The sequence below is a fragment of the Haliotis asinina genome, chromosome 1 (assembly GCF_037392515.1).
Source record: "Haliotis asinina isolate JCU_RB_2024 chromosome 1, JCU_Hal_asi_v2, whole genome shotgun sequence".
NCBI lineage: Eukaryota > Metazoa > Mollusca > Gastropoda > Lepetellida > Haliotidae > Haliotis > Haliotis asinina.
This window is the reverse complement of record NC_090280.1, coordinates 98,969,466-98,994,265: the sequence shown is the minus strand read 5'-3', so window position 1 is coordinate 98,994,265 and position 24,800 is coordinate 98,969,466. Positions and strand designations below refer to the sequence as shown.

The window sequence follows — 24,800 nt, the reverse complement described above, 5'->3', positions numbered from 1 at the left end:
GTTCACGTGAGTCAGCTTTTGTAGCATAAAATCCATCATCAACTTGACGATGGCTTCTAACCATAATGCTCTCGGAATGATTGGCTCAGCGTCAAGCAATCACATATCGCCTTATTTCAGCACTCGCAACTGCTTGAGTTGGAGTCAAAATTATGTTCTCGCTGTGTGGAAACAATTAAAATTGATACATCTCTACAATCCAAGATGCGGTCAAATGTGAATAACGAAAAAATGGATATAGCGAACTAACTTTCTTGGTCCCTTGGAGTTCGTCATATCCATGTTTTACTGTATTCAAACATCAAATCAAAATAGTGATGATGGTTATCAAACAATGAAACTAAGATGTCAGATTCCATTTCAGTGAATTGAATTGAATCATTGCAACCCTACCCAGATAGCATTTGAGTTGGGCCAACATTGGCAGACACTGACCCAATGTTGTAGAACATCTGTCTGGGTAGTTGTCATTTATCACTGTTGTCTGACTGACTGTTCAGATGTATCTAGAGTTAATGATTCAGATCTATTAAAAATGTGCGACAATGGCCAGTCTTTGAACAAATTGACTACATGCAGAGCTGTCTGTCTTACTGGACCATGACCAGTATAGTATATGGCCATTACCGTACATTTCTTGTTACGATATCAACCAAACTAAGCAACCAATTACATTTTATCAGAATTGTCTAAGGTTAGAAGGTAAACTACCACAGTTGAGCCCAATATATGACCATTATAAAATACTTTTATATACAACACATAAAATTACATAAACATATATGCATGTAAATCAACTAAATGATGACTTAAAAAGTCATTAATACTATGAATTCGAAAAATATCAACAACATTGATTTTGAAAGTGAACATTTTGCTTATTACCAATATCATTTGTGTGTGTAACACTCATGTCTGGTGCTCATGTGAGGTTACGGCTCTTGAAAACAGAAACTGAGGATCCATATCGACAACTTAAACCAAACGAATCTGTGGTAAGCATATGCCATTACATGTATTACTCTGTTCTGTCAGCATACCATCTTCTCCTTGAGGTTAAGGCCAAGTTGAAGGTCAGCTGCTGTCACCACTGTGTTGTCAATGTTCAAACCAGCATCCGTGCAAGGTCTTAGGATCTGTTTCTAGTATTTAGTTCTCCATATCATGTCAATGTAAGTTTGGAGTAGTAGTCATTGGCCTGAACTGTTGACTCTTCTGGTGTGAACAAAGGTGAATAGTCCAGCTCTAGTCTTGCTTTCTTGCTCTTAAAGGTCAAGGTCGTGTTGATGGAGTACCAAAGTGAAATAGCTGAGAAGCCAAGATCAATCTTGGTAATGGGCGACAGAAGCCACAGCAGACACTCAGTAAACCGAACTGCAGAGTACACGATAGAAAAGGGAATTCTGTATGTAGAGAGTCGGAATCCTCTGCCACGAAGAAATGGAAGGACCTGCTCAGACACACTGCATGGGGGGCAGTCATCAGTGATGAAGTATGCTTGTCCAGAAATACTCTCCTCACCTGCTGCTGATCTGAGAGTCCGTTCAGCACAGATGAAAGCCCAGGCCACATTGCCAACATAGGTATGCTGGTAGAGAGATGATCCATTGCCAATCTGAACCAACACTCCGCCATTTCGGTGGGCCATCTTCAGCACTGAAGGGATGTAGTGGGAATCCAACTCTCCAAAGAACACTGTGGGTCTCAGAGACACAGTCTGAAACCTCAAACCTGTACAAACATTCAACTTACTATTTTTCATGTTGACAAGTGACAACCAAAACTTATCAAACTCAAGCTGTTGACTATTGTTTACAGTTTGCTAAAACAGATAAATATGTCTGATTTTCAGACTTTTCAGTTTACGTATAGTTCATTTTAACACCCGGATTGACAGTTAGCTCTGTAATTTGAAACACAGAAAGACACTTCATTCATTTTAAGTGGGAATTTCCCAGAAATCATCATATTTCGATTATAAATGACCAGTGCCTGGTCAGAAGAGTGCATGACGAGACACATGTATGTATGTCAACAGTACCTGACTGTAGGGGTTGTCCACTGGAGTTCAGCACTGCTTCCTCTGCCCTTAGCTTGGTGCCACCATAACCCTCATAGATCAGTCTGCCTGGGGTTCTCGTTGTGTCCTCTTCGCCATCCACGATGTTGTTAAAGCCACATACAACATCGACGGTGCTGCAGTTCACTATGCGTTCAACACCAGCTTGAAGACAGGCCTCCAGTATGTTCTTAGTGCCTGCATGCAAGTTGCTGTCCTGTTACTGTATCACACAGCATTACACATCATCTGGCATATATCAGTAAGTGGTTACTCATTTGGCTTTCTATGATGCTGAGTTTACCATCCAAACTTCCCATCTCACTCCAAACCACTTCACTCCAGCCCCAATGACCCATCTTTCCTACCCATCCACAATCCGATCATCCTGTCCTGTCCCACCCTACTTCACTCCTGCCCCACCAATCCACCAGCAACCTGATGTTCCCATTACATTACACCCCATTTCACTTCACTCTACCACCCGATCTTCCTGTCCTGTCCTCCCCCACTTCACTCCTGCCCCACTGACCCACCCCATCTCACTTCACCACACCATCAAATTGTTCTCTACATACTTCACTGTTGTCCAAAACCATCTCATTTTCCCGACCCACTTCACTACTGCCCTAAAATCCAACACAACATGTCACCCACAGTTCTAACCTAATGTCTGGCAGTCCTCTTTTTATAAGACCCACCTTTGACATTAACTCTCTCCATTTTCTCAATGTCGGGGAAGTTGTTGACACTGATGATGGATGCGAGATGAAACACTGTTTTCACTCCTTGGAATGATGACGTGTCAGTTAAATCCCCAATGTCTGCAGTGATGCTTGTGACCGGCACTCTCTCCTCATACTCTGTCACAAGCAGACCATTTAGTTACACCACTGATACTCAACACTATGATGTTTAAGTATTTACTACATAACTATGTCAGAATACAAAATATCAGATTACGTAATAACACTATATGTATATGATTTTCGTGTTTTGGGTTTTTGAGTTTTTTTGTTGTTTTTTTTGGTCTTTGTTGTTTAACCCTGCACTTTTGCAAAATAGAAGGTTTATGATGGATGATGGCAATCTGTAAATAATCAAGTTTGGACCAGACAATGTTATGACATGCATGGGTTGCTGAAGAACAGTTCTTCATGGGTCTGTCTGTAAGATGACCGGTCAGACAGGGATGGAAATACAGGCTCCAGTGGACTTTTCTGTCAGGCATGCAAATTTGGATATCAAGCTGTACTGTTGTCCAGCTGATTCTCCAATGTGAATTATGTAGCTTACTATAAAAATTAACAAGAAAATCGGCCAGTGTAATGAAAAAAATTATCAGGGCAAGTGAATTTACATGTGGCAATGTAGTACATTAGCAAGTTTAAAGTCAATTCTACCTGTGTGAGACTATCCCAATCTACAGTTATGTAACATCCGGACATATTCAGTTGGCTGGGAACCCTGACAATAAACGATTTACAAGACAACAAATGGTTCACTCCCAAGCATCAGATGTTTCAATTGTCAGACGGCTCAATTATTAGACAAATCAGTCAAGTGTGACCAGTGTAACTGCCTGGCCTTACCTCCTAATTAATGAACTGCCCCAAACTCTCAACAGGGTGAGTAGGCTGATCCCAGCTACTCAAGTTTGTTAACTGAAACAGATTAAACTCTTGTGTTTTTGTTGTTGTTGCCACTGCTTTTGATCAGCATGTGGAGGGGCATGTGATTTTGTAGTAGTTTGTTCAACTATATGGAATACAGAAAGTAGAATGCAGTAAACATTATTAAATAAACTTTAACTGTTTTGTATATACTTGAGTAAGTGGTTTAAAGTTCTCAGCAACTCAAGCTGAATCTCACATGTGATATATAACATGAACTCTAAAGTCTGTACGATATCGCTGGCTAAGACCAGAGGCCAGACCACACACTGGAGATGTATGGTCAAGACATGCAGAGGGAAATGTTCCACTGTTGGGGACTTCCTGAGAGATTCCTCAGACCACTGCTTCGCCCTGCTGCCCAAACGACAACAGACAGCCTGTATAGATTTGTGGACCTGATACAAGGCATAGAGAAGTCAGAAGGCGCTAAACTGGAGCAGATTAACCTTGGTGCTGCTCCCCTACCCAAGAAGAAAGTGTACAGAGAATCTGAGGGGAGATTCCTTCATCTGAAAGAAAAGCTGACAAGTGGCCAGAAGACATCCATTGAATTCCTGGATGCTGTAGGACATCTCTTGAAACTTGGCTTAAACTATTGAACTGTGAAGGTGATTGTGACTGATATGTAAACAGTGCATAGAAAAGTGAATAGTGCTATAATTATTGGGTACAATACTCCGTTACTGACTGCCATTTATGTAAATAGTAAATAGTGCTATACTTTTATTAAATAATAAAGTTGGCACTTACATTTCTTAACAAGATATGCAATTAACATTTAAAGTTGGTGCTTACATTACTTATAAAGATTGTGATGTAAAATCATCAAATCACCATATTTTACATTTGATAATTTGATATGTAAATAATAAAAGAGCAAAGGTTATTAAAACTTTCCTGGGACTTACTAAGTTTTTATTGTTGTGGTCTGTTCCATTTTACTGAAAGGTAAACAGGTAACTAATGCTTGACTAACCAACCATGACTAATCTGATAATTACCCGTCTGACAGTTGATGCGTCTGACATTTGGGAAGATACCCAACAAATCACACTTGCATGAGTAATAGAGCTTCTGAAAGCTGTGAGCTGATTGGCTGGATTCCTCTTAGTTATCAGTATGTAACATCCACATTTATCCAAGGATATACAAACCTGTAAAGTATTGATAATTGACAATGATGTTACCAATGAAAGCCTACCGAGTTTCTTGCTGAATGGCGCCATGTCTAAAACTCGGATCTCGGTTACATGCAGAGCATGTGTGTGGAGAAACTTGATGAGGTGTTGCCCCAGGCAACCAGTACCACCTGTCACCAACACTGGATAGGCTTCTGCCATCTCTCTGCAAACAGTCACAGAAATCAGGTAACCAAGAAATTATCTCAACTTGCCAAGAGACAGATAATCAGTTCTATGTCTGCACTAAATTACCAGCAAGGAATTAAATTATCCCATTTCCTGTTGTTATCACCATAATTAATGTTCTGGTTTTGTAGTGAAAAGACTGGAAAAAAAGACAACTTTGGATTCTTGCAAGGTTAATTATTCAAGGCAGGAAATAGGTATCATCCTTCTCAACCCTTCCATTAAAAACCGTCTTATCTGAAAAATCTTCTCAACAACTTGTTTATCATGACTACGTTTCGAGGATAACGTCTTTTTTATTCTTTATCAAGTCAATGAAGAAGCAAGAATGTTGTATTCCTGTTCGTCCAACTTCTAAATGCCTTTCCAGAATGTAACTTGTTTATCACAGAAAACAAGGCCAGTATAGAGGAACAGGCCTTAGTAAATCTGATGCAGCTGGGTATGAAGCCATCCCACAGATGACATCCTTACTTTGTACATTTGCTGATGGGGTAAACATCTTTGGACATGTGGAGATGGTGTTCGACTTTGTATCATGAGGTCTGTGGTTCAAATCCCAGCACATAACTTGGAAAGTTTCTAACTTCTACACTTAATTTAATGCACTGAACACAGATTCCAACTATTACTAAATGGTCTGGCATTACTAACTTACAGATTCCAACTTAAAAAATTATACAAGTAGTATGTTTTTTCCAAATAGCTTTCCAAAAGCATTTTGTTGTGAATTATTGGCGGTGAGATAGCCTAGTGGTTAAGGCGTTTGCTCTTCACACTCAAGTCCCAGGTTTGATTCCCCACACGGCTACATTGTGTCAAGCCCTGTCTGTCTCCGACATGACATTAATGGAATGTTGCTAAAAGCGTGTAAAGCAATACTCCTCATTCATGTTCAAACGCATCTTCAGAAGGAATATTAGACATTAAATACATCTGTGTAAAACCAGTCCTCCGTCAGCATATTGGATGATTTTACATACTCTACTATCTCAGCTCTGTTCTCATGTAAAAATATCACCGTTCTCAGAAAATGACTCCACAGTGTAAATCCCATTGAACTTAGCTATTGCAGTTGTGTCACTACACGTGGGAAGTTTCTGATGATAAGTTAGCCCTTATTTAGCTAAAACGTACAACTGATTATGTAAAATAATTTACACGTCAGTTAATCCCGAGTCTGTTGTGTTGAACTGAGTGCAACAGTGTTTATACCACTGCCCACCCTGTTGTTACACACGAATGGTGTGAACGTGTACACCCTTTTAACGCGTTAATGTCAGTGTTTCTGTTGTTTGTCTTTACCTGTTGTACCACGCCCCTCGCCCACAAGCCACTCACTTGTATACTGTCATGGTATGCTGTCATGTGGTTTCAAGACAGAACTTTGTACCTACAAAGCACGTCCGCTCAAATAACAACTGTATATCCAGAGTTAACTCCCTTTAAGAACGCCACAACTCCCACTGTATGAAGGGACGTAAAATCTCAGAATACTATCGTACTGGGATGAAGTTTTCAGATCACAAAACGGTAGTTTCCTCACAATTTACAGGTACTTAAAGTAGCCACGACAATCAAGTCGTGTTTATTCAGATTCAGGCCTCTTGTAGTTCTATGACACGGTTCGACCTGGGCCGGTGTATAAATCCGGATATATAAATGCACGTGCCCTAGTGTAGCACTCGACACTGAACAGTAGAGCACACGAAACATATAGTCCTCTATCATGAGAGAGAGAGAGAGCGATAGAAAAACACCACCACCCCAAGCAGACATAAACCACAGCAACAGCAACAACCAATAACCCAACTAAAAGCAAAACAACAACAACAACAAACCCAACATACAAGCAGAACAGAAAGGAATGTCTATTACGCTCAGGTTGGGATATTCGGCATTAAAAGTACAATTAAAGAGTTAAGAGTTCATAAGATGGCAGGATGGTTTACAAGGAAGATTGTACACTTTCCCAGATGAAATTATAAAATATACATAGTTTACAGTTTAACAATTTGTTACATTTTAGAACATCGTGTTTTTGAACCAAATGGTTTGGGACTTAAGTTTTCCGATGTTTCAAGAAAGGGCAGATAAAAATGTAATGAAATTCAGCGCCAACATCACACGTGTAGTGAGTGACTGACTGGGTGAGTTTAGTTTTACACCGCACTCAGCAATATTCCAGCTATATGGTGGCGGTCTTTAAATAATCGAGTCTGGACCAGACAGTCCAGTGATCAACAACATGAGCATCGATCTGCGCAATTGGGAATCGATGACATGTGTCAACCAAGTCAGCGAGCCTGACCACCCAATCCCGTTAGTCGCCTCTTACGACAAGAATAGTCGCTTTTTATGGCAAGCATGGGTTGATGAAGACCTATTCTACCCCGGGACCTCTCTTCGGGTGGAATTTTGCAGTACCTACCCACTTCTATGGGTAAACGATGGCGGGTGTTCTAAACAAGAGGAAATTAAGAGCAAAGGAGGAAGGGGTATGTGCCAAATATTTTTCTCTGCAAGGACAAGCTTGGATTGAATACGCGATAAGCGGTTCCTTCATACGAAGTCGAAATCTCTGTTTGAGTTGCTGTATCATGTGACCTTAACGAGATAACTGATTGATGCAATTTCGAATTAGAGTGTGCGCGTGCTTGATTCCCCCGAAACATTTATGATCTCTCCCGAAATGCACAATCGCCACACCAACAATGTACAAAACAGAATCGATACCGTAAGAGAGAAACGCCATATCGTATTAAATCTCCCGTTGATATGCACTCTGCTTGGTCTTGCATAAAACAGATCTAGAACGGATATTGAGAAACTCTCCTAGCCACAAAAGGACTTCTTGAGATCAAGTCAACACGACAACATGGTGTTTTTGTTCTCCTCGGATTCACCTCGGACACACAGTGCAGTATATATGTCTGGCAATTATTAAAGGCTCTTCCAGGCATTCACAACAAAACAAAATATCTAAAATTAACCCACTTGTTTGTCGTTAACGATTTCAAAGTATATGCAGGGCAAAGCACACAAAATATCGATTCTGCTCTCCGCTATTTCAGAAATACGGCTAACATAATCCAAGTGCTCACCCTTCCGACTACTCGTCTTGCGATAGTTGGGCACGTAAGATTTTTTTCTTTTTCCTTTTATCTATCGCATATTCAGTTCCACATTTCCATGACATCGCATTTCCTTTCTTAGATGTTGATTCGCTTTCATACGCCAGTCTCCTTATGGTACTGGATCGTGTGCTCTGAATACCAGATTAACGCTTTGTCTCTGAACGCATATCATTTTGATAGTAACGTGTAGGTAGAAAGGGGGCCCCTGTGCCCTTGACGCCTTGGAGCTGCGTTGTCAATACTTCACCGATATGCATACACTGCGCTCATCCCTGTGCATGCGTACGTTGCCCAAACTGTGTATCAAGATAACTGTCTTACGGTGTCACAATGGTAATGGTATTGTGTACATGCAAGGTCGTCATGTAATGAAGCATCTTCAGATTGTCACAAATAATGTTGTCACATTGCAGCTATACCATTAAAAACGTAGATGATATTTCATTTTGCGAGCGTACTACTAGCCAATGCTGGTGTATCTGAGAAAAAGTAATATATATATCCAGATGAAACATTTCTAACGGAATGGTACAAATTGTCAAATTTCCCCTTAATTTCTCTTCATCATTTGCATTTTATCAGTCTTGTAAATCTAACAGCCCCTTCCTTTCTAATGGTACACAATGTATTTTATGTAGTCAGAACTTTGTATTGTACTTTGTATGTACGTTTTATTTTCATCAGTGGAAATGTTTTAAGTTTTTGTAAAGTTTTCGTAATACTGCTTGAATAAAGTGACCGTGCATTATTTGATTTTATGCCAGTTTTAATGTAAACATCGTGACATGCTATTTACGAGATCTTGTGTCAAAGTCAGTATCACGTCTGTCCACTACTGGTGTGGACGCACGTTTGACAACGATGTCGCATAGACTATGCTGAGCGATTGAAGAATGTTTGGGGAACAGAGTTAGAAATAGATTCAAACTGTCAGTAGCCTGTGGGGCTAATGACCCCCCAACAATCACTAGTCCCACAGATGCCTTTACTGGCCCGAATAATTCATGATAATTTATAGACAATAAAACAGCGCTTATGAGAATATAGTTAGAGTATTCGTTTCATAAATGAAATGTTTCAAACTGTTAAGTCTGAGCCTCTGGCACTGATGGGACACACTCTAGGAACACCCATACGTTTTCAAATTATCTTTATTTTAAATCATCATAAGGACTTCAGTCATCATCACTGGAAGAATCCTCCACATAATAATTGTCTGCATCTGAGATGCTAACATCACTATAATAGCAGCTGTCACGGTCAGGATCTTGAGCTGTTTGGGCCTCACTATCCCTATGCCAAGTAAAACAAGGACTTTTGCTGTAAAAAATGACAGTAATCTGTATACAGCATATTGCACCACTATGGGATTTATGGGATCTACTTTCAATGTTTTAGTAACATGTAGCAGAATTGTTTTAATTCAGCAAACATTCTGGGTAGTTTAGTGTAAATTTGAATGACGTTTTTCTTTTGAAAACAACTTTAATCTATCTGCTTATCATCTCTGACTTCCTCAGATTCTTGGGAGAAGTTTGAAGAACCCTCATAGCCGTCTGGGTTTTTGCTTTCAACTGGCTCTGTGGCTCCAGTTCGTGTATGTTCTTGAGGACTTTGTTGTCGCGAAAATTAGCAGGATTCAGGAAGCTTGATCAGCTCCCAAATTATCACTAGCCAAGCGTGCCAGCTTCAGTAACTTTTGACTGGCCCGAGCAAAGGTCAACTAGCATTTTGCTAGCGGGCATGCACTTATTTCGAACACTGTTGGGGAAAGATGTTGCATGTCAGAACCAATGATTGTCCCAATTATACAAACGTCAGCGTCTGATTTTGGATTTGACGTAAATGTCGCTCCAAGTGTTCCCAATGGAGGACAGGTATGGAGAAACACCTGTCCAGAGGAGTACCGAAATGTTCTGCTGTCTCGGGAAATCTGCCAAAACACGAGCGACATGCGGACGGGCATTATCTTGTATCTTACTGAAGCGTGACGTCATGTCTCTGTCCTTGACAGTGCATGGCAAGTTATGTCCCACCATGAGATGATACGACTCCTAATAGCATGACGTTTCCTTCACCGAACTGTCGACGTTGAACAACGACGCGTCAACACACCGGTCACCTCGCCGTCTATAAACGACTGTCCTGCCATCTGAGCTATCTAAATGAAATCTTGAACAAAAGATCTGTCTGTGATCAAAACACCATCCTAGTCTTGTCTCCAGTACCGCTGATTCTACCAGAAACAATCAAGACGTGCTTGTCACGTTGGTCGGTGACGTTGGAGCAAACGTGGACGTATTACAGGCTATTAGGGCCGGATGTTGTGCTCCCTCAGGCAGTTCCATATCGTCCTTGAACGGATCGGACGTAAGCCAGGAACGGCCCGAGCAGTCAAACTGGCAGTCTGGAATCGATTCCATAGATAGAAGAGTCGAATATGGTTGTTTCCCTGACGTAACGTCAGGAATGGACGACCGATCCGAAGCTAATCTCTCCTGATCCTGTTCATTTCAATCCTTCATTGTATGAAAGGCCGTAGGCGCATATACAAAAAGGCATACATCTTGACAATGGCACATATGATCAACTTTCCAACTAATCAGTTCTTTTTTTAAAAAGATGTAAACAAATAGGGCTACATTGTGTTGTTTTGTCGGTTCTTTCCGCGAAAATAATGTAACCGAATGGCCATAATCGTTGGGTTTTCTCCACAGACACATATCTTCCACGTTTAACTATTACATGAATAAGGCCTATTCTAAAACACAGAAAAGCATTGCGAACATTTCTGTAGCGAAGGTGTGTTGTGTTTGAAGTGCCGCCATGGATCGTGGTTCGATGGACATGTACACTAAAACGCCTGGCTACTTTATTTTGGGCCATTCCAGTTTCCAGGTTACACTACTTACCAAAGGGGTGGAAAGGCTGACTTTCTGTATGGCATATCTGTCAAAAAGGTTGGAAATAACGTGGTTTCCAGAGCATTCAGAGGCGTTCCTCAAGTTTCAGTATATCAGGTATGTGAACTTTAGGTGTTAAGAGGCTTGCCAAAGGATTGTAAGTGAATTGTACACCAAGTGACCGTATACCGCTCGATACGTGGCATCAATTTCATGCAAAGTGCTTTGTTACATGTTTTGTTTACGGGTATTTCAATAACTTTTCAAATAACCTTTCAAATGCAATTTCATTTTATGCACAGTTACCTTTTTTCGTCAGTATATTTCAAGTTGTGTGATTTTGTCTTTTACATTGTGGCAACGTCGTGGTAACGCATTTAACTTTGTAGGAGCTTTGGATTTTATAATTTGTTAAAATGTTAGACTTAAAATCAAAACAATGTTATAATAAAATGCTATTATTATGAGATGGAATTACCGGTTGTTCAACAATGTTTCATGTGCTATACATTGTTCCTGTACATTCAGTGAGGGGCAGTATTTCATGTGCTATACATTGTTCCTGTACATTCAATGAGGGGCAGTAGTGTGCTCTATTAAGCCTTGAACAGTTTACGGGATGCTCGAATGTCCGAGTGACACCCTCTGAATATTATAGAAGTTTCTAGAAACACATTCGAGGGCCCTGCATTGTCTGACGATCATACCTTGATCACGTTACAGGTTGAGCTACTGGGCCCTGGTCTTTGACCCGTTACAAGTTGGGCTTCTGTTGCTGACCGGTGAATATTACAGTCATTGTCTTTAAGGCTATAATCACTTTTCCTGAATGATGTTGACTTTGTTAAGCTGCACTACTACAAAATTGTGTAATGTCATAGTGATACTTTTGTATTGATTTTTTAACACAGTATACTGTAGAATAAAACAGTTAAGTACAGCACATTCTTTGTTGTTCGTTGGTTGTCTGGTTTTCTTACGGAGCGATTCCGGTGAACTATTTAGTTTCAGCTTGGAATCGAAACATAACTCAGAGTCTATAAACAAACACATCTGGATCTTCTTGCACGAAACGACCCTTAGCTACGATTGTAAGCCTTGAGTATATTATAGGATTTACGATTATATTTTCGTAGCTCTAAGATCGCTTTGTGCAAGCGGCACCGGTAGCAGTCCAATACAAGAGGAACTAAGTCTGCATCACAAAAGTAATGTATTCCCTTGAAATGCACAAACTGTTCAAAACCGATGTTTGTTGATCTGTGACATGCAGTAAAACACGACTGCCTGTTCGATGGATGGACAAATACTCGTACGTTAACAGGTGTGATGCTATATGTGACGCGTGGTGTGACGTTACTCAGTCTGGAAGCACATCTGTTTATTACATATACTTTGGTCACACATCATGCCACCACTCCAGCACTGTCACTCAGCATAACCAGTTGTCTACCCCTTGTACTTGACAATCAGCCATCTCATACTGACGTCACTTGGAATACTGTAAGGAAACGTCAACAAACGGTTACCAACAAATTCCACAATTCAGGCGTTTCATATAAGTGTAGTAGTTGTTCTGCTGGTGTGATCGATGTGTTGGTTAAACATTCGATCAAACAAATAAATCAAAGATCAGTCTGAGAAGGAGAGGGTCTGTGGAGGTATGCGCGTGAGCTTGCATGCGTCACATTGATTCTAAAACCGTCGACCTAATGAAGGAAACACGCACACATGTATACCTCATATTTATTATATTAAGGGCGTTGGGGTTGCCTAGTACTTAAAGCGTTCACTCCTCCCGCCGAAGAAAAGGGTTTGATTTGCCCCATGGATACAATACTAGTGAACAACGTATTTATCTTACCTTTATCCTTTACCCTACCTCACACAGCATCTCCACACGCTAAATTAAAAGAAAGACAATTGTATTACAGATATCCCCCTGATTCTAATAAAGCCTAATAATGTATGTTACAGACCTTCTTCAGCAACCAGTGTGCGTCATCAACTGCACGACTGATGATCTGTTGAATGCGTTCTGGGTGGATTTCGTCTGAATGACTTCGAAAACCCTGAAAATAAATAAATAAATAAATAAATAAATAAATAAATAAATAAATAAATAAATAAATAAATAAATAAATAAATAAATAAATAAATAAATACGTATTTCGAAAAAAATAACTTTGAACAACTCATAACTATTATTGGTGTCAGCTATAAGAAGAAAATATCTTATATTGAGATATTTCAGTGTGGAACAGGTTGTTCTTGATCTCCATCTATCCTGACATTACTATAACATTACTCTTACTTTTATAGTGGCATTAGCATAACATTATTCTCACTTGGGCCAGCGTACTTATTATTGTAAAAGTTTGCCTTTAGATATACAATTTCGATCGCGGATTACGTCTACAGGAGCGTACAACACATTGACTCAGACTTATAACAACAATTTAAGAAAACAAGTCGGATAATTTCCACCATAACAGACGTTCGACCGATGATATAAAATGTTCTCCTCACCTGATAACTTGTACATCGACTGCTAAATAGCTTCGACCAACAAAACTGAAGGGTTTGAAGCTTATGATGCAGATGTAGAAGTGAAGTGTTAAACAGCTAGAGGTTACTTTCTTATTTCAAAGAGATATTACACTATATTTAATTAACACCAAGACTGAATTTTGTAAAAATCTAGGAGTATATCGCCAGGAACTGAGAGTTTTGAACTTCAATGTCTTAAAATGTTTCAGTTCTTACAACGAAATTATGATACTGTTGGTGCACCTGTCGAATGTGATGACGGTAATGAGATTGCGCCTCCTTGGGTAACTTTTTTGTGCATCGAAGCAGGTACCGGTAAAGTTGCAGGGGAGTTTTCACAGTCATCTCCAATCTTGGCATCAATATTTCACACCGCAGTCAAGGATTGCAGGCAAATCTCGAAAACCGGATGTTTTCATCACGTGGTTATCTACTCCTTACACAGACAGTTGGATTCGCTCTTGGCTAAGGTCATGCTGCAAGTGCAGTCAGTAGAGGCAGGATTTTATCTGCCCATTCTCATATCCCATTTTATGATGAACATATCCAGCTTTTTTAAAATGTTCTTCATTTGCCTCAGGTTACATCATGATTGGGTACACATCATATAATGATACTGGACAATGATAATGATGATGATGTTTATAATGATGCTTATTAGCAGCAACGAGTGAATTGAACCGTTTCTGCATCATAAGAATGCATTGTTTAACTGCAAGTAGAAGGAACATTCATTAAGACTAAACGTATAGCATAAAGCCGCCTTAAAAGGAAACAATGAAACAATTAAACAATTTTTAAACAATTTAAAAAGTTCTTCATTTGCTTCCGGTTACATCATGATTGGGTACACATCATATAACGATACTGGTTAAACAACAAACTCGGTCCTCCTGTCTTATACTTTTATGCGCGGTCGGTTGTATGGCTGCCTGTGTTGAGTTAAATTGGGTCTATAAGAAAAAGCATTTAAACATTATTTGTTAAATTTTCTACTAATACCCCAAAGAAAAACGGTCCATAGAACGATTTCAGTTTAATGATTTGAAACGTGAGCATTCTAGATTTGTGTTGGTAGATTTTTGTCTGTATGAGGGGGTTACGGAAGTCATATGGGAATAAACGGCACCACGTACGACCGCACCTCAATGCTTTTCTACGTTAAGATCCGGGTTAGACTTGGTCTTGCAACCCATGTTGACAGCTGCAATACAAACAAAACAACTAAATGTAACACGTGGAGATTTTGCCCAGTTCTGATCTCTCATCACATCTCATCCTTCCAGTTCAAATGGAATTATTTGTTTCTATCACGACTATATATTTTCAGAGACTAAGTATTTGCGTCATCAAGGACATAACCCTTGCAGCTGACGGCGCGTGCTGCCATAGCGGTTGTCATTTGTCATTTGTTCAGTATTTGACACATGTTTGACGTGAAACTTCTATATACTATTCTACATACATACATACATACATACATGTATGTTTATATATGTGTGTGTGTGTGTGTGTGTGTGTGTGTGTGTGTGTGTGTGTGTGTGTTTGATAGGATATACAGTGTTTGAGATCTCGAGCTAATACGTGATTTCCGATTCCTCTTGAAAATTCCGGTCTCAAATGAAACTTCAAGTATCAAATGCCCAACAATACCAGCAAATCTAAAAACATATAATGCTTATCTTCTAAATGATTCCGCCACAATACAATATAAAAAATCGGCCGCCCCCTTTGTGTTCGTATAACTGTGTTGTTGTTGTTGTTGTTTTTGATGATAACCTGTTTATTATTATTAATAGGTGCCTATCAACGTATATCAGTGTTTACACGGGTAGAACATTGCATCGTCAAGCAGATCTGAGATAGCGCGCGTGTAACAGACACAAGTGTCATCAATGACCTGTATTTCAAGTGTTTGAATAACAAGAGGTTGTCGCAGGACAATGACAAACATTGTCGCAGGAATTTCGTAAGATATACGAAATGGTCCACAAGATATTATTTCATAGTTAGTTAGTTAGTTAGTTAGTTAGTTAGTTAGTTAGTTAGTTAGTTAGTTAGTTAGTTAGTATGGTTTAGGCAGAAAGCCAGCTAAATAAGAACGGGGCATTGAAATCATATTTACGTGTAGGCTCGACCTGGACCTGTGGGGATCGAACACTTTTACCACAATGCCAACGAACTCATTTTAGGATCCCCCTAAGCCCCGGGCCTTCAGCCGGGACAGCGAATGCCTTAAGCCACCATGCTAACACGCACGCACGCACCCACAAACAACACACACACACACACACACACACACACACACACACACACACACACACACACACACACACACACACACACACACACACACACACACACACACCAAATCCCCAGGTGACTAAATTACTATCTCCTTGACCAGTCGTAGCTGAAGTATGCTTAGGAAAGGATTTGAATCTGCGCAACGGGGTGGAGAGGGGACCCGGATGTAAGGTGTGGTGAAATGGGATTCCAGCATACACCTTTACATTGAGATTGTGAGTTACGGTTCGTACTTTTGCCCGGACTAATGCGGACTTCATAATCCTAGCCCAAGGAAATACTGACACACTAATCAGTCCAGGTTTTACCCCCAAATGCAGAACGTCAGGCACGGTAACAAAAATTAGCATCTTTTGACGGCTCTTTGTACCCCAAAGCAGGCGTTCAAACCATCGACCTTAAATCGATAAAACTGATGTTTCGTATATAATTTGATCTCTAGATCTGTTTTCTGTAGTAACAAAAATGTAATTCATCAGTAATGAAAATATCACCCAGAAACCGTCATTTACAACCCACGTTCACCTAAACTTTGTTAAAAGGTTTGTCTGCAACATTAAAAGTGATAAACGTCTAACACTTGCACCAGATTTCATTCACGTTTCTACGCTTTGACTGTATACTGTATATAGCGGCATTAAACTGTAATGTGCTCGTATTTAACATAGGGCGTGCTGCTTCCTACAACGTTTAGCACGGGAATGGCCACTGTTAGATTGTTGTTGCAACATGATACGTGTGCTGGAGATAGTACTGAGGTTTACATAGTCAGTTTACATTATGACGAGTTAATAATATACAGTATATATGTGATATGTCGGTTATCGGAATCTGTCTGAAGGTCAAGGTGGACCTTGACCAAACACTGGCGGAGCTTGAGTGAAGCAATAAGTACAGACGAAGTGTAAACATGGCATTTGCGTGACTGAGTTTTATCATTTTATGCCGCTTTTAGCAACATTCCTGCAATATCACGGTGGTGTAGTTTGGCCTTTACCTTTGAGGAACTCATCAACGGTAGACTGAGTGAGTGAGTTCAGTGAGTGAGTTGGGTTATGCAGTCACATCAAAGCGAGGGATAAAAAAAATGTGCTTGATGTGTCTACAAAATGTAATTGAACTCGAGCCACATATACCAAGCAAACGATTTAACTGCTTGGCCATTCTCCACTGTAAAATAACTAACTACGCTGCTTTTTTTCATTTAGTTCATGTAAAGGGTGGTTGTCACAGTCATTAATGCAAAATTAAGCCGATGATGAAGATAAGCACGGTGTCTAACCTACTAATTGTGGTACAGTTTTTAGTGCTTTTAACGACACACTCAGTAGCACTCCAACTTAACGGCGGCGGTCTATAAGTAATCAAGTTTCGACCAGACAGACCAGTGATCAACATCGTGAACATCGATATACGCAATTTGAAAACGATGACATGCGTCAACCAAGTTGTCATTTTCTTCTATCCAGTGAGTGAATGACCATGAATGACATGATAAGACAGAACCATTGACCCATACAAAAACGGGCACAAGAGAATTTCTCGGGGACGGGATTGTCGTTTTTGAACCTCGGTTATCCAGCAGTATACACGGCCGAAAGTGTGGCCCGGAGAGCGGGCCGAACCCCAGCCTCTTTACACCAAATAACGTTAGAAGACGCTTCTTGTTAATACCGTGCCTGATTTCAATGTGAAAACAACTGGTCAGTTTGCTGTATCTGAGTAGGGTATTCATCTTAAATTGTGGCCTGAAACAGGCATGGTCAGTTACACATGTCAAACTGTCTAATAAGTGAAAATAGCAGCAGCAGCAGCAACAACAACAACAACAGCAGTAGTAGGTGTGCGTGTCACAATCAAAATCCTTTTGTAAATACTTTTAAGGAAAATATTTCCCATATCATTTTTACGTAAGTATACTGGCATGTATTTAAAGAAATGACAGACACAATATGGACATTTTATTCAACTCAATCAGATACACCATTGTCTACCTGTCACAAATAGATGTGCACGTGATGACAGGTGGGTGCTAGGCGGTTATGTGGAGGCCAGAGGTTAAGAATCGATTTCAACAGCCAATGAACGTCCAGATGATGCAGGTGAAAGGTGGGGCAGAGATACAGGGGTCTGGCAGTATGTTACTGCTGACTGGGATACACAGAGTACAGAACGAAGTTAATTCGGCAACAGAGAGGTTGTCAGCGTTACAGAGACAACATAGCAGCGCAACCACAGACCAGAAGGGAAACCAGTTGAACAGCATACACCCATAAGGTAGTCAGTGAGTGAGTGAGTGAGTGATTGAGTTAGATTGTCAACTACGTCATTTCAAGACGTTTTAACTTGGCGGACAAGTTGTCCATAAGGTGTTGCAGTTGGTGTTAGAACCTGTATAGAAACGATGATCCTATTATCCTCAAACTTCTGAAAGCCTCTAGAAAACATCTCCGTAGTGTCGCTGAAAACATCTGGTTTCGTATACGTGTCCGTGAGAATCGTTCTCAAGTAATGTCAAAACGCGGTCGCCAGGAAATGGACTTCTTGCGCACATTGTTGGGATCGAACGGAGACTTCGGCTTGACGAGCCTGACACTTTACCCAGTAGGCTAACACATGGGTCAGACGGATGTTTTGAGGCTATGGATGTTTACTCTGGTGAAAGTCAGAATGTAACCCAGAGCTGAGAATGCAAATATGACGTAGAACACCAGATCCTTGTGTCACCATTGACGATGGTGTTCAAAACATGCAATGAAAATTAAACTAAGAGATTATTAAATAATGTTTTTTTGTAGTGAATGAAAACTATTTATGACGCATTATCATTTCCTCAAATAGTGTCAACAAATGTAAAATAATTCCTTTCATTATATTTGGTACTTGAATAATACAGGTATTTGGTTAATCTGTTTCTCTTTCGAAATTCCTGTAGAGATAAGATGCTGTAGATGTGTCTTTTACGTCTGAATTATGGGAACATCAGTTATGATAAGTGACTGAAGAGACAGACGGTGTAAACATGTTTTTAAAAGTTGTATAGACACAGTTTGTGTTTGCCAGTATACATTTACCCCCACTATCCATTGTATCATATCCCTATCATACCATCGATCTCTCAGCTTTTATTCGCTTAACACTGTAATATGACTAGACGGTCATTGGAGCATCACACAGCTAGCTTTGTAAATGTATAATTGCAGTACTATGTGAACACGGATTTACATATTTGTATGTGTGTGAAGAGCACGGGTGTGCGCCACGATTCGACGTACAATGTTGCGTCTTGGGTTCGCATCCCACTTCCTGCTTTTATAAGCACCATGCCTTGGTCCAGTTTTGCCCTTTGCATCAAGTGCAGTCTGTTTTGGAGCAATGTCTTTACCAAAGTGATAAGCGTCTCACATCTGTACCACTTCCGGGTTGTCTATCACAACAAGCCGAAACGCCATGATATGTGTGAAAAATGTTTAAATTGGCGTTTAACCTACTTCGGTGGAAACTAAGAGCTCGGTGCCGATAAACCTTGGAACATGATCAGGTTTACTGGATGCACAAGGCGGTCGATGAATGGCTTCCTCAAACATGACTAGTCCCGATACAACAAAAAATGTTGGTCTCTTGCAACAATGAAAGTGGTAAAAAATTCCTCTTAAACTTGACCTGTACTTCCTGTATTGGAGATTCAACATAATGATGTCCCTCTATCTCGAGCAGACAGCAACTCAAACAACCTCGCTTCCGGTTCTCGTGACTCATCACAGCCGGCGAGACACTGTCAGCTATCAACTATCGTCGATAGTAGATTTCAGTACTTATCGACATGTCGCTATGACATTTGGTACATGCGTACGTATTTATATCATTCGACTATGAAATAGTAGAGTAAGTCGTACTGTGCTACAGTGTCTCGTTTGTCACGTAGTCACCGAAAGTCCACAGAAAACACAGAACACGCTGATAACTTTGGCGATGTTTTTCCAAACTAGCTCCAAATCATGGAGGCTTTGCTTCTAGCCATTACCATATAAAGACCACTTGACTTAATGTGTTTTTGTTGTTGCTTTTTTTTAAACCTTAAATTCATTTTGATGCTTGAACAATTATTTCAAGCAACTCTTCAATGCGACATGGTCGTTGTTACTGTTACGAGGTCACTGGTATACTGGCATTAAAGGGGTGGTGGTGGTGGCGTGTGTGTGTGTGTGGGGGGGGGGGGGGGGGTGGGGGGTGGGGGTGGTAGTGGCTTGTTCGTTAGTCACTGAACTGTGTGGATTGTTCTTCACACTATAGACAACTGGATTTTCTAGTTCAGGCTCCATTCTTGACAGGCCAGTGTCAGCGGTTGGATATTGAAACCCGTAACCATTTGTCGTTGCAGAATTTTATTGTAGTCTTCCTGCCTTGACCGACATTGAAAGCTCAACGATGGCATCCAAATACCCCGTGGTAGTGACGGGTGGATCCGGTTGCTTGGGGCAACACCTCATCAAACTTCTCCAAACAAATGCCGATCACGTGACTGAGATACGGGTACTTGACGCCATTCCGTACGAGAACAAACTTGGTGAGTAGTGAAGGCTACTTTAGAAGAGCAAATACACCACTGTATATCAAGGAATATACTGCACTGCAAAAGAAAGTATACACTTATACAGGACAGGATGACTTGTATCGAAACATATTATGTTTACCTTGAGTTAACAGCGGGCGTCTTTCAAGTTAGGTATACATAGGTACACTACTGATGACTAATAACAAAGAAAGTTTAACCTACCGTTATATGTGTGTTGCCATGGAAACAGTGGCGGATCTATCAGGATCTCATATTGCTGGAATTCTGCTAAAAGCGACGTAAAACAAAAATTCATTCACTTTGGATTAACAAGACCGGGTATTCTCTGATGTTGAGTTGATAGTTTACTTATATTAATGTAATGAGAAATCTTGCTTGCGTTCACTCATGAAATGCAAAAGTCTTGAATGCAAATTCAAGTTAGCGATCATAGTTCAGTTGCTGAAGAAAATGCATTGAGGGATATATTTTTAGCCGAAAAGCTCCGCCTTAATGTGATATTTCCGTCGACTATTGACATCTAATTTGCTTTAAAACACTATTAAAATGCGTGAGTTCACTATTTATTTTATTTTATTTTTACTCATGTAATTTTTTAAAAGTAAGCTTTATTTATTTCAGCCATTTTACATGTATTACACACGTTTTCACTGTGTTTCATGACTGTAGGTATGGATCATTTTCACAATATACATGGCAGATTATTGTTGCAGTTCTTTCGGCCAATTATTTTTGAATTGTGATAATGCTGGTGTACCTGGAGATATACTCTTCAATAGAAACAGTGTCCTTATGGGCTTTTACGAAACCTTCAATGCTCAATACATTGTCTTTTAAGCTCCTGATATAAAAATATCGTTTAGCTGCTAGTAGACTGAGTGTGATTAAAGAACTTGGTTCCGTATCAGTACCCAACAGTACTGCATTCTTGGCGATTTAAATGCATCTGTGTTGAAATTCCACATGCTTTGTGTCCGTGGTACATTTTCTGTAGGTTGTGAAAATATTTTTCCAAGGGCTATCTATGTTAACATGATTTCCCTATTTAGAACAGGGCTCCGGCTGACTGACAGTTTAGACTAGAACGTTCGACAACTTATAATAAGAGAGATTAACCCGAGAGCAGATGAATGTATGGTTATGACTAGGATTACTTATTGTATCTCTCCAGGATTTCGGAATATTGTGTAACCAGTAAGAAATCTAGAATGAAGCTCTCATGCCATACCTTTTTTGAATTATTCGAAGGATTTGAGTCCATTTGAGTTGCAGATGTCTTTTATAAAATGGACACCATTTGTATACCAGTTTTATACCCTTTAATTTAGTGAGTGAGGTTAGTTTTACGCCGCACTCAGCAATATCCAGCTATATGGCGGTGGTTTGTAAATAATCGAGTCTGGACCAAACAATCCAGTGATCAACAGCGTGAGCATCGGTCTGCACAATTGGGAACCGATAATATGTGTCAACCAAGTCATCGAGCCTGACCATCCTACCCCGTTAGTCGCCTTTTACGACAAGCATAGTCCCCTTTTATGGCAAGCATGGGTTGCTGAAGGCCTATTCTACTCCAGATCTTCACGGGTCCTGAATGCACAGCTTTCCTTCCAGCAACATATAGACATAGAATACTGCGCCTTGGAACTCTTTTGAATCTAGGTATCCTATAAAAACTATGAAGCTGGAGTTATCTGTGAAAGCCCTGATTGAGAGTGACCGAACCAGTAACTTAAAGGGGCACTGATGCGGAGCAATTTCCGTGGACTGGTGTAAACTTTTGTTATTGTTTTTCTCCCGTGAGTACCCGGATGATATCCCAGAATTCGTGACTGGTTCGTGACCTCTGCTGCGCAGTCCGTAAGCGCAATTGATAGTTTAATTATAGACAGATCAAATGAGGTGAAGTCATTTGTACTTCATTACAAATGTATTATGAAAACAAATGAAACACTTTGAAGGTTAATCATCTGCCAGTGGTAGAAATGGTAAAAAACTATTAGGACGGAAAAATAACGAAGCCAATGTACGTCTCTATATTTTGTCTCATAACCCTAATTAGTTTATTGTCATATTTGTATGATTCTGAAAATTAATAGAAGAACACACGATTTGCTTATACTCATAGTAAATTTCTAACATAACAGCAACATTTATACATTGTATAGATTGCCAATGTGGATCCTATTTCACACACATACGCGATCTAGTGTGTGTTTTCTGTCATACAGATTCTGCTGAATGCTACAACAAATAAATTAAAACAAAATGCAAATGATGAATGTAAAACAGACTAATTTTATAGCAACAGTGTCAAGCTACTACCTTGTTCAGGAATGTATCCATCAATATCCACGTAAAAGAAATCGTATTCCATTCATCTGCAGCTGGTAAATAATCCTGCTCTGTGTCGCGTGTCTTACAACTGTCTCATTTGCGAAAAAGTAACACATCGTTTCACGTCTTTCGTTGGTGAAAACTAGATAAACCTCTCATTGGTCCCCCGAGATAGCACACCTGGCAACTAACTGTATGATGTCCACTATTCTAAGTAATTTAGTTGACCAATATTGAGCAATCAATCAATCAACGCAAGGGTGGTTAATTCTTTGAAGGGAGGATGTTGTTTTTGCACTCACACTTTACGACAGGGTGTAGTCATCTACACACACTGCCTTTTGACAAATCCGCTAGAAGATAAAAGTAATTAATCAATCAGTGTGTTATCGGTTAATCCTTTGATCGATGTTTGTTTTTGTAACTCAGCTGATAAACCCTCTTGCATCACTTACATGCACATATTACATAACATACAATACATTTGCCATTACAGACCTTAATTTATAATGTTGAGTATTTACTCCAGACAGGAGAAATGCCAAATGGGAACCTTTGTTGAGTAACCGAAGTGGTGTTGCTACTAATTATACCTGTTATAAATTCATGAATTGACCATCAAGAGAATGATGACAAATAACACGTGTAGGTTTACACCATCAAACGCGAGTTACAGCAAGGAAGATGTAATCTCTGTGTCGCATGCAGCCTGAAAACACTTATGGGCCGAAACTGTTTTGAGGATACCAACGGAATTTCGTTACATAAGGAATACACACAGGCATTTGCTGTGTACTTTGGTAAATAAGTGAAATAAGGTTTTTTTTACGTAAGACAATTTTCAGATTTCTCTACCAAAGCCAAGGTCATCGTTTTTTTGTTTAAGAATTCAAATAAGTCAACTGTGTGTTTTATTATCATAAATAATAAACCATTGTAGCTACCATAGCTACCAAAATTTACGTATGCTATTTGCTATCACAGCTCAACCAACACTCAAAACTACCTAAATATAAAGCTTTGCAATCTTCCGTACTGAAACAAATGGCTTGCTACGTGCCTGTAGACATCATATTTTCATGTAACATGATTAAATATCGAGGTTAAAAACACAGAAATAGGATCAAATTGGATCAGTAGGTATACCATCCAAGCATCCGAAAAGAACTACACTGCTGGGATATATGGTTACGATCAGACAAGGAATACCATGGATATTTTTAAACAAATGGCATGTGATGGGCATCCGGCCTCCTGACTGTTTAAGTGAAGATATTTTGCTAATATGGACAGGAGCCCAGTTCCTTTGTCCGTCACGGTCGAAGGAGTGGGCGCTGACCAATTTGCGGTCTGCTTTCGTAATTAGACCGTTGGCGAGAAGCATTATTCGCTCCGCATCAGTGCCCCTTTAAAGACTATGCTGGGACACATTAATAAGCAGTGTTGTGAGATCTTCGAACTGTATTGAAATATGTCTTGTCAGCCCCACTGACATTCGCCAATAACCACTTAAATATAATATACATAGTCTGTGCTTCTTCAGAACAAATAATGGTTAATTAAGAAGCCCCAACTGGGTAATTAAGGAAAGACATAAAAATACTGTCACCTTCTGTCCAGGACGTCAAACGTCACCAGTCGTGAGTTAAAGGCCTTGTAGAATCTTCCCACAAAAGAAACACAAAACACCAAAACTGTGTTTTGTTTCTACGGACACACTCGGTATGTCGTCAAAGTTTCCATTGCTATCGTGGGCAAACCTTACGCTTGTAAGTTCTTAAAGGTCACATGCAACGTAAAACACAGCTTTGCAGATTCTGGTACCTTTCGGTATACACTTACCGAAACAAATCATTAAAAAAAGCCAATTCAACCTATAAAGTTGAAA

At 39.9% G+C, this 24,800-nt stretch overlaps 2 protein-coding genes across 3 annotated transcripts in view; one reads left to right on the top strand and one right to left on the bottom strand.

The window, feature by feature from the left end:
* Window positions 1-728: 728 nt before the first annotated feature.
* Window positions 729-6,554, bottom strand: LOC137256388 (3 beta-hydroxysteroid dehydrogenase/Delta 5-->4-isomerase type 2-like). 2 transcript variants are annotated; one of them, XM_067794237.1, is made up of 5 exons: window positions 6,408-6,554; window positions 4,937-5,079; window positions 2,761-2,922; window positions 2,042-2,257; window positions 729-1,731 (listed from the first exon to the last, which is right to left on the bottom strand). In XM_067794237.1, the coding sequence occupies exons 2-5, from the start codon at window positions 5,073-5,075 to the stop codon at window positions 1,163-1,165; spliced, it is 1,086 nt and encodes a 361-aa protein (XP_067650338.1). In that variant the 5' UTR covers window positions 5,076-5,079; window positions 6,408-6,554; the 3' UTR covers window positions 729-1,162. The 2 variants fall into 2 exon arrangements, with proteins under 2 accessions (XP_067650338.1, XP_067650329.1); XM_067794228.1 differs by having other exon boundaries at window positions 6,444-6,554.
* Window positions 6,555-18,143: 11,589 nt separating this feature from the next.
* The window catches only part of LOC137284947 (3 beta-hydroxysteroid dehydrogenase type 7-like), a 29,428-nt gene continuing 22,771 nt past the window's right edge, over window positions 18,144-24,800 (top strand). The window contains exons 1-2 of the mRNA XM_067817034.1: window positions 18,144-18,276; window positions 20,381-20,566. Coding sequence (XP_067673135.1) covers window positions 20,428-20,566 — 139 coding nt within the window. The 5' untranslated portion in view covers window positions 18,144-18,276; window positions 20,381-20,427. The remainder of the gene's footprint in view (window positions 18,277-20,380; window positions 20,567-24,800) is intronic.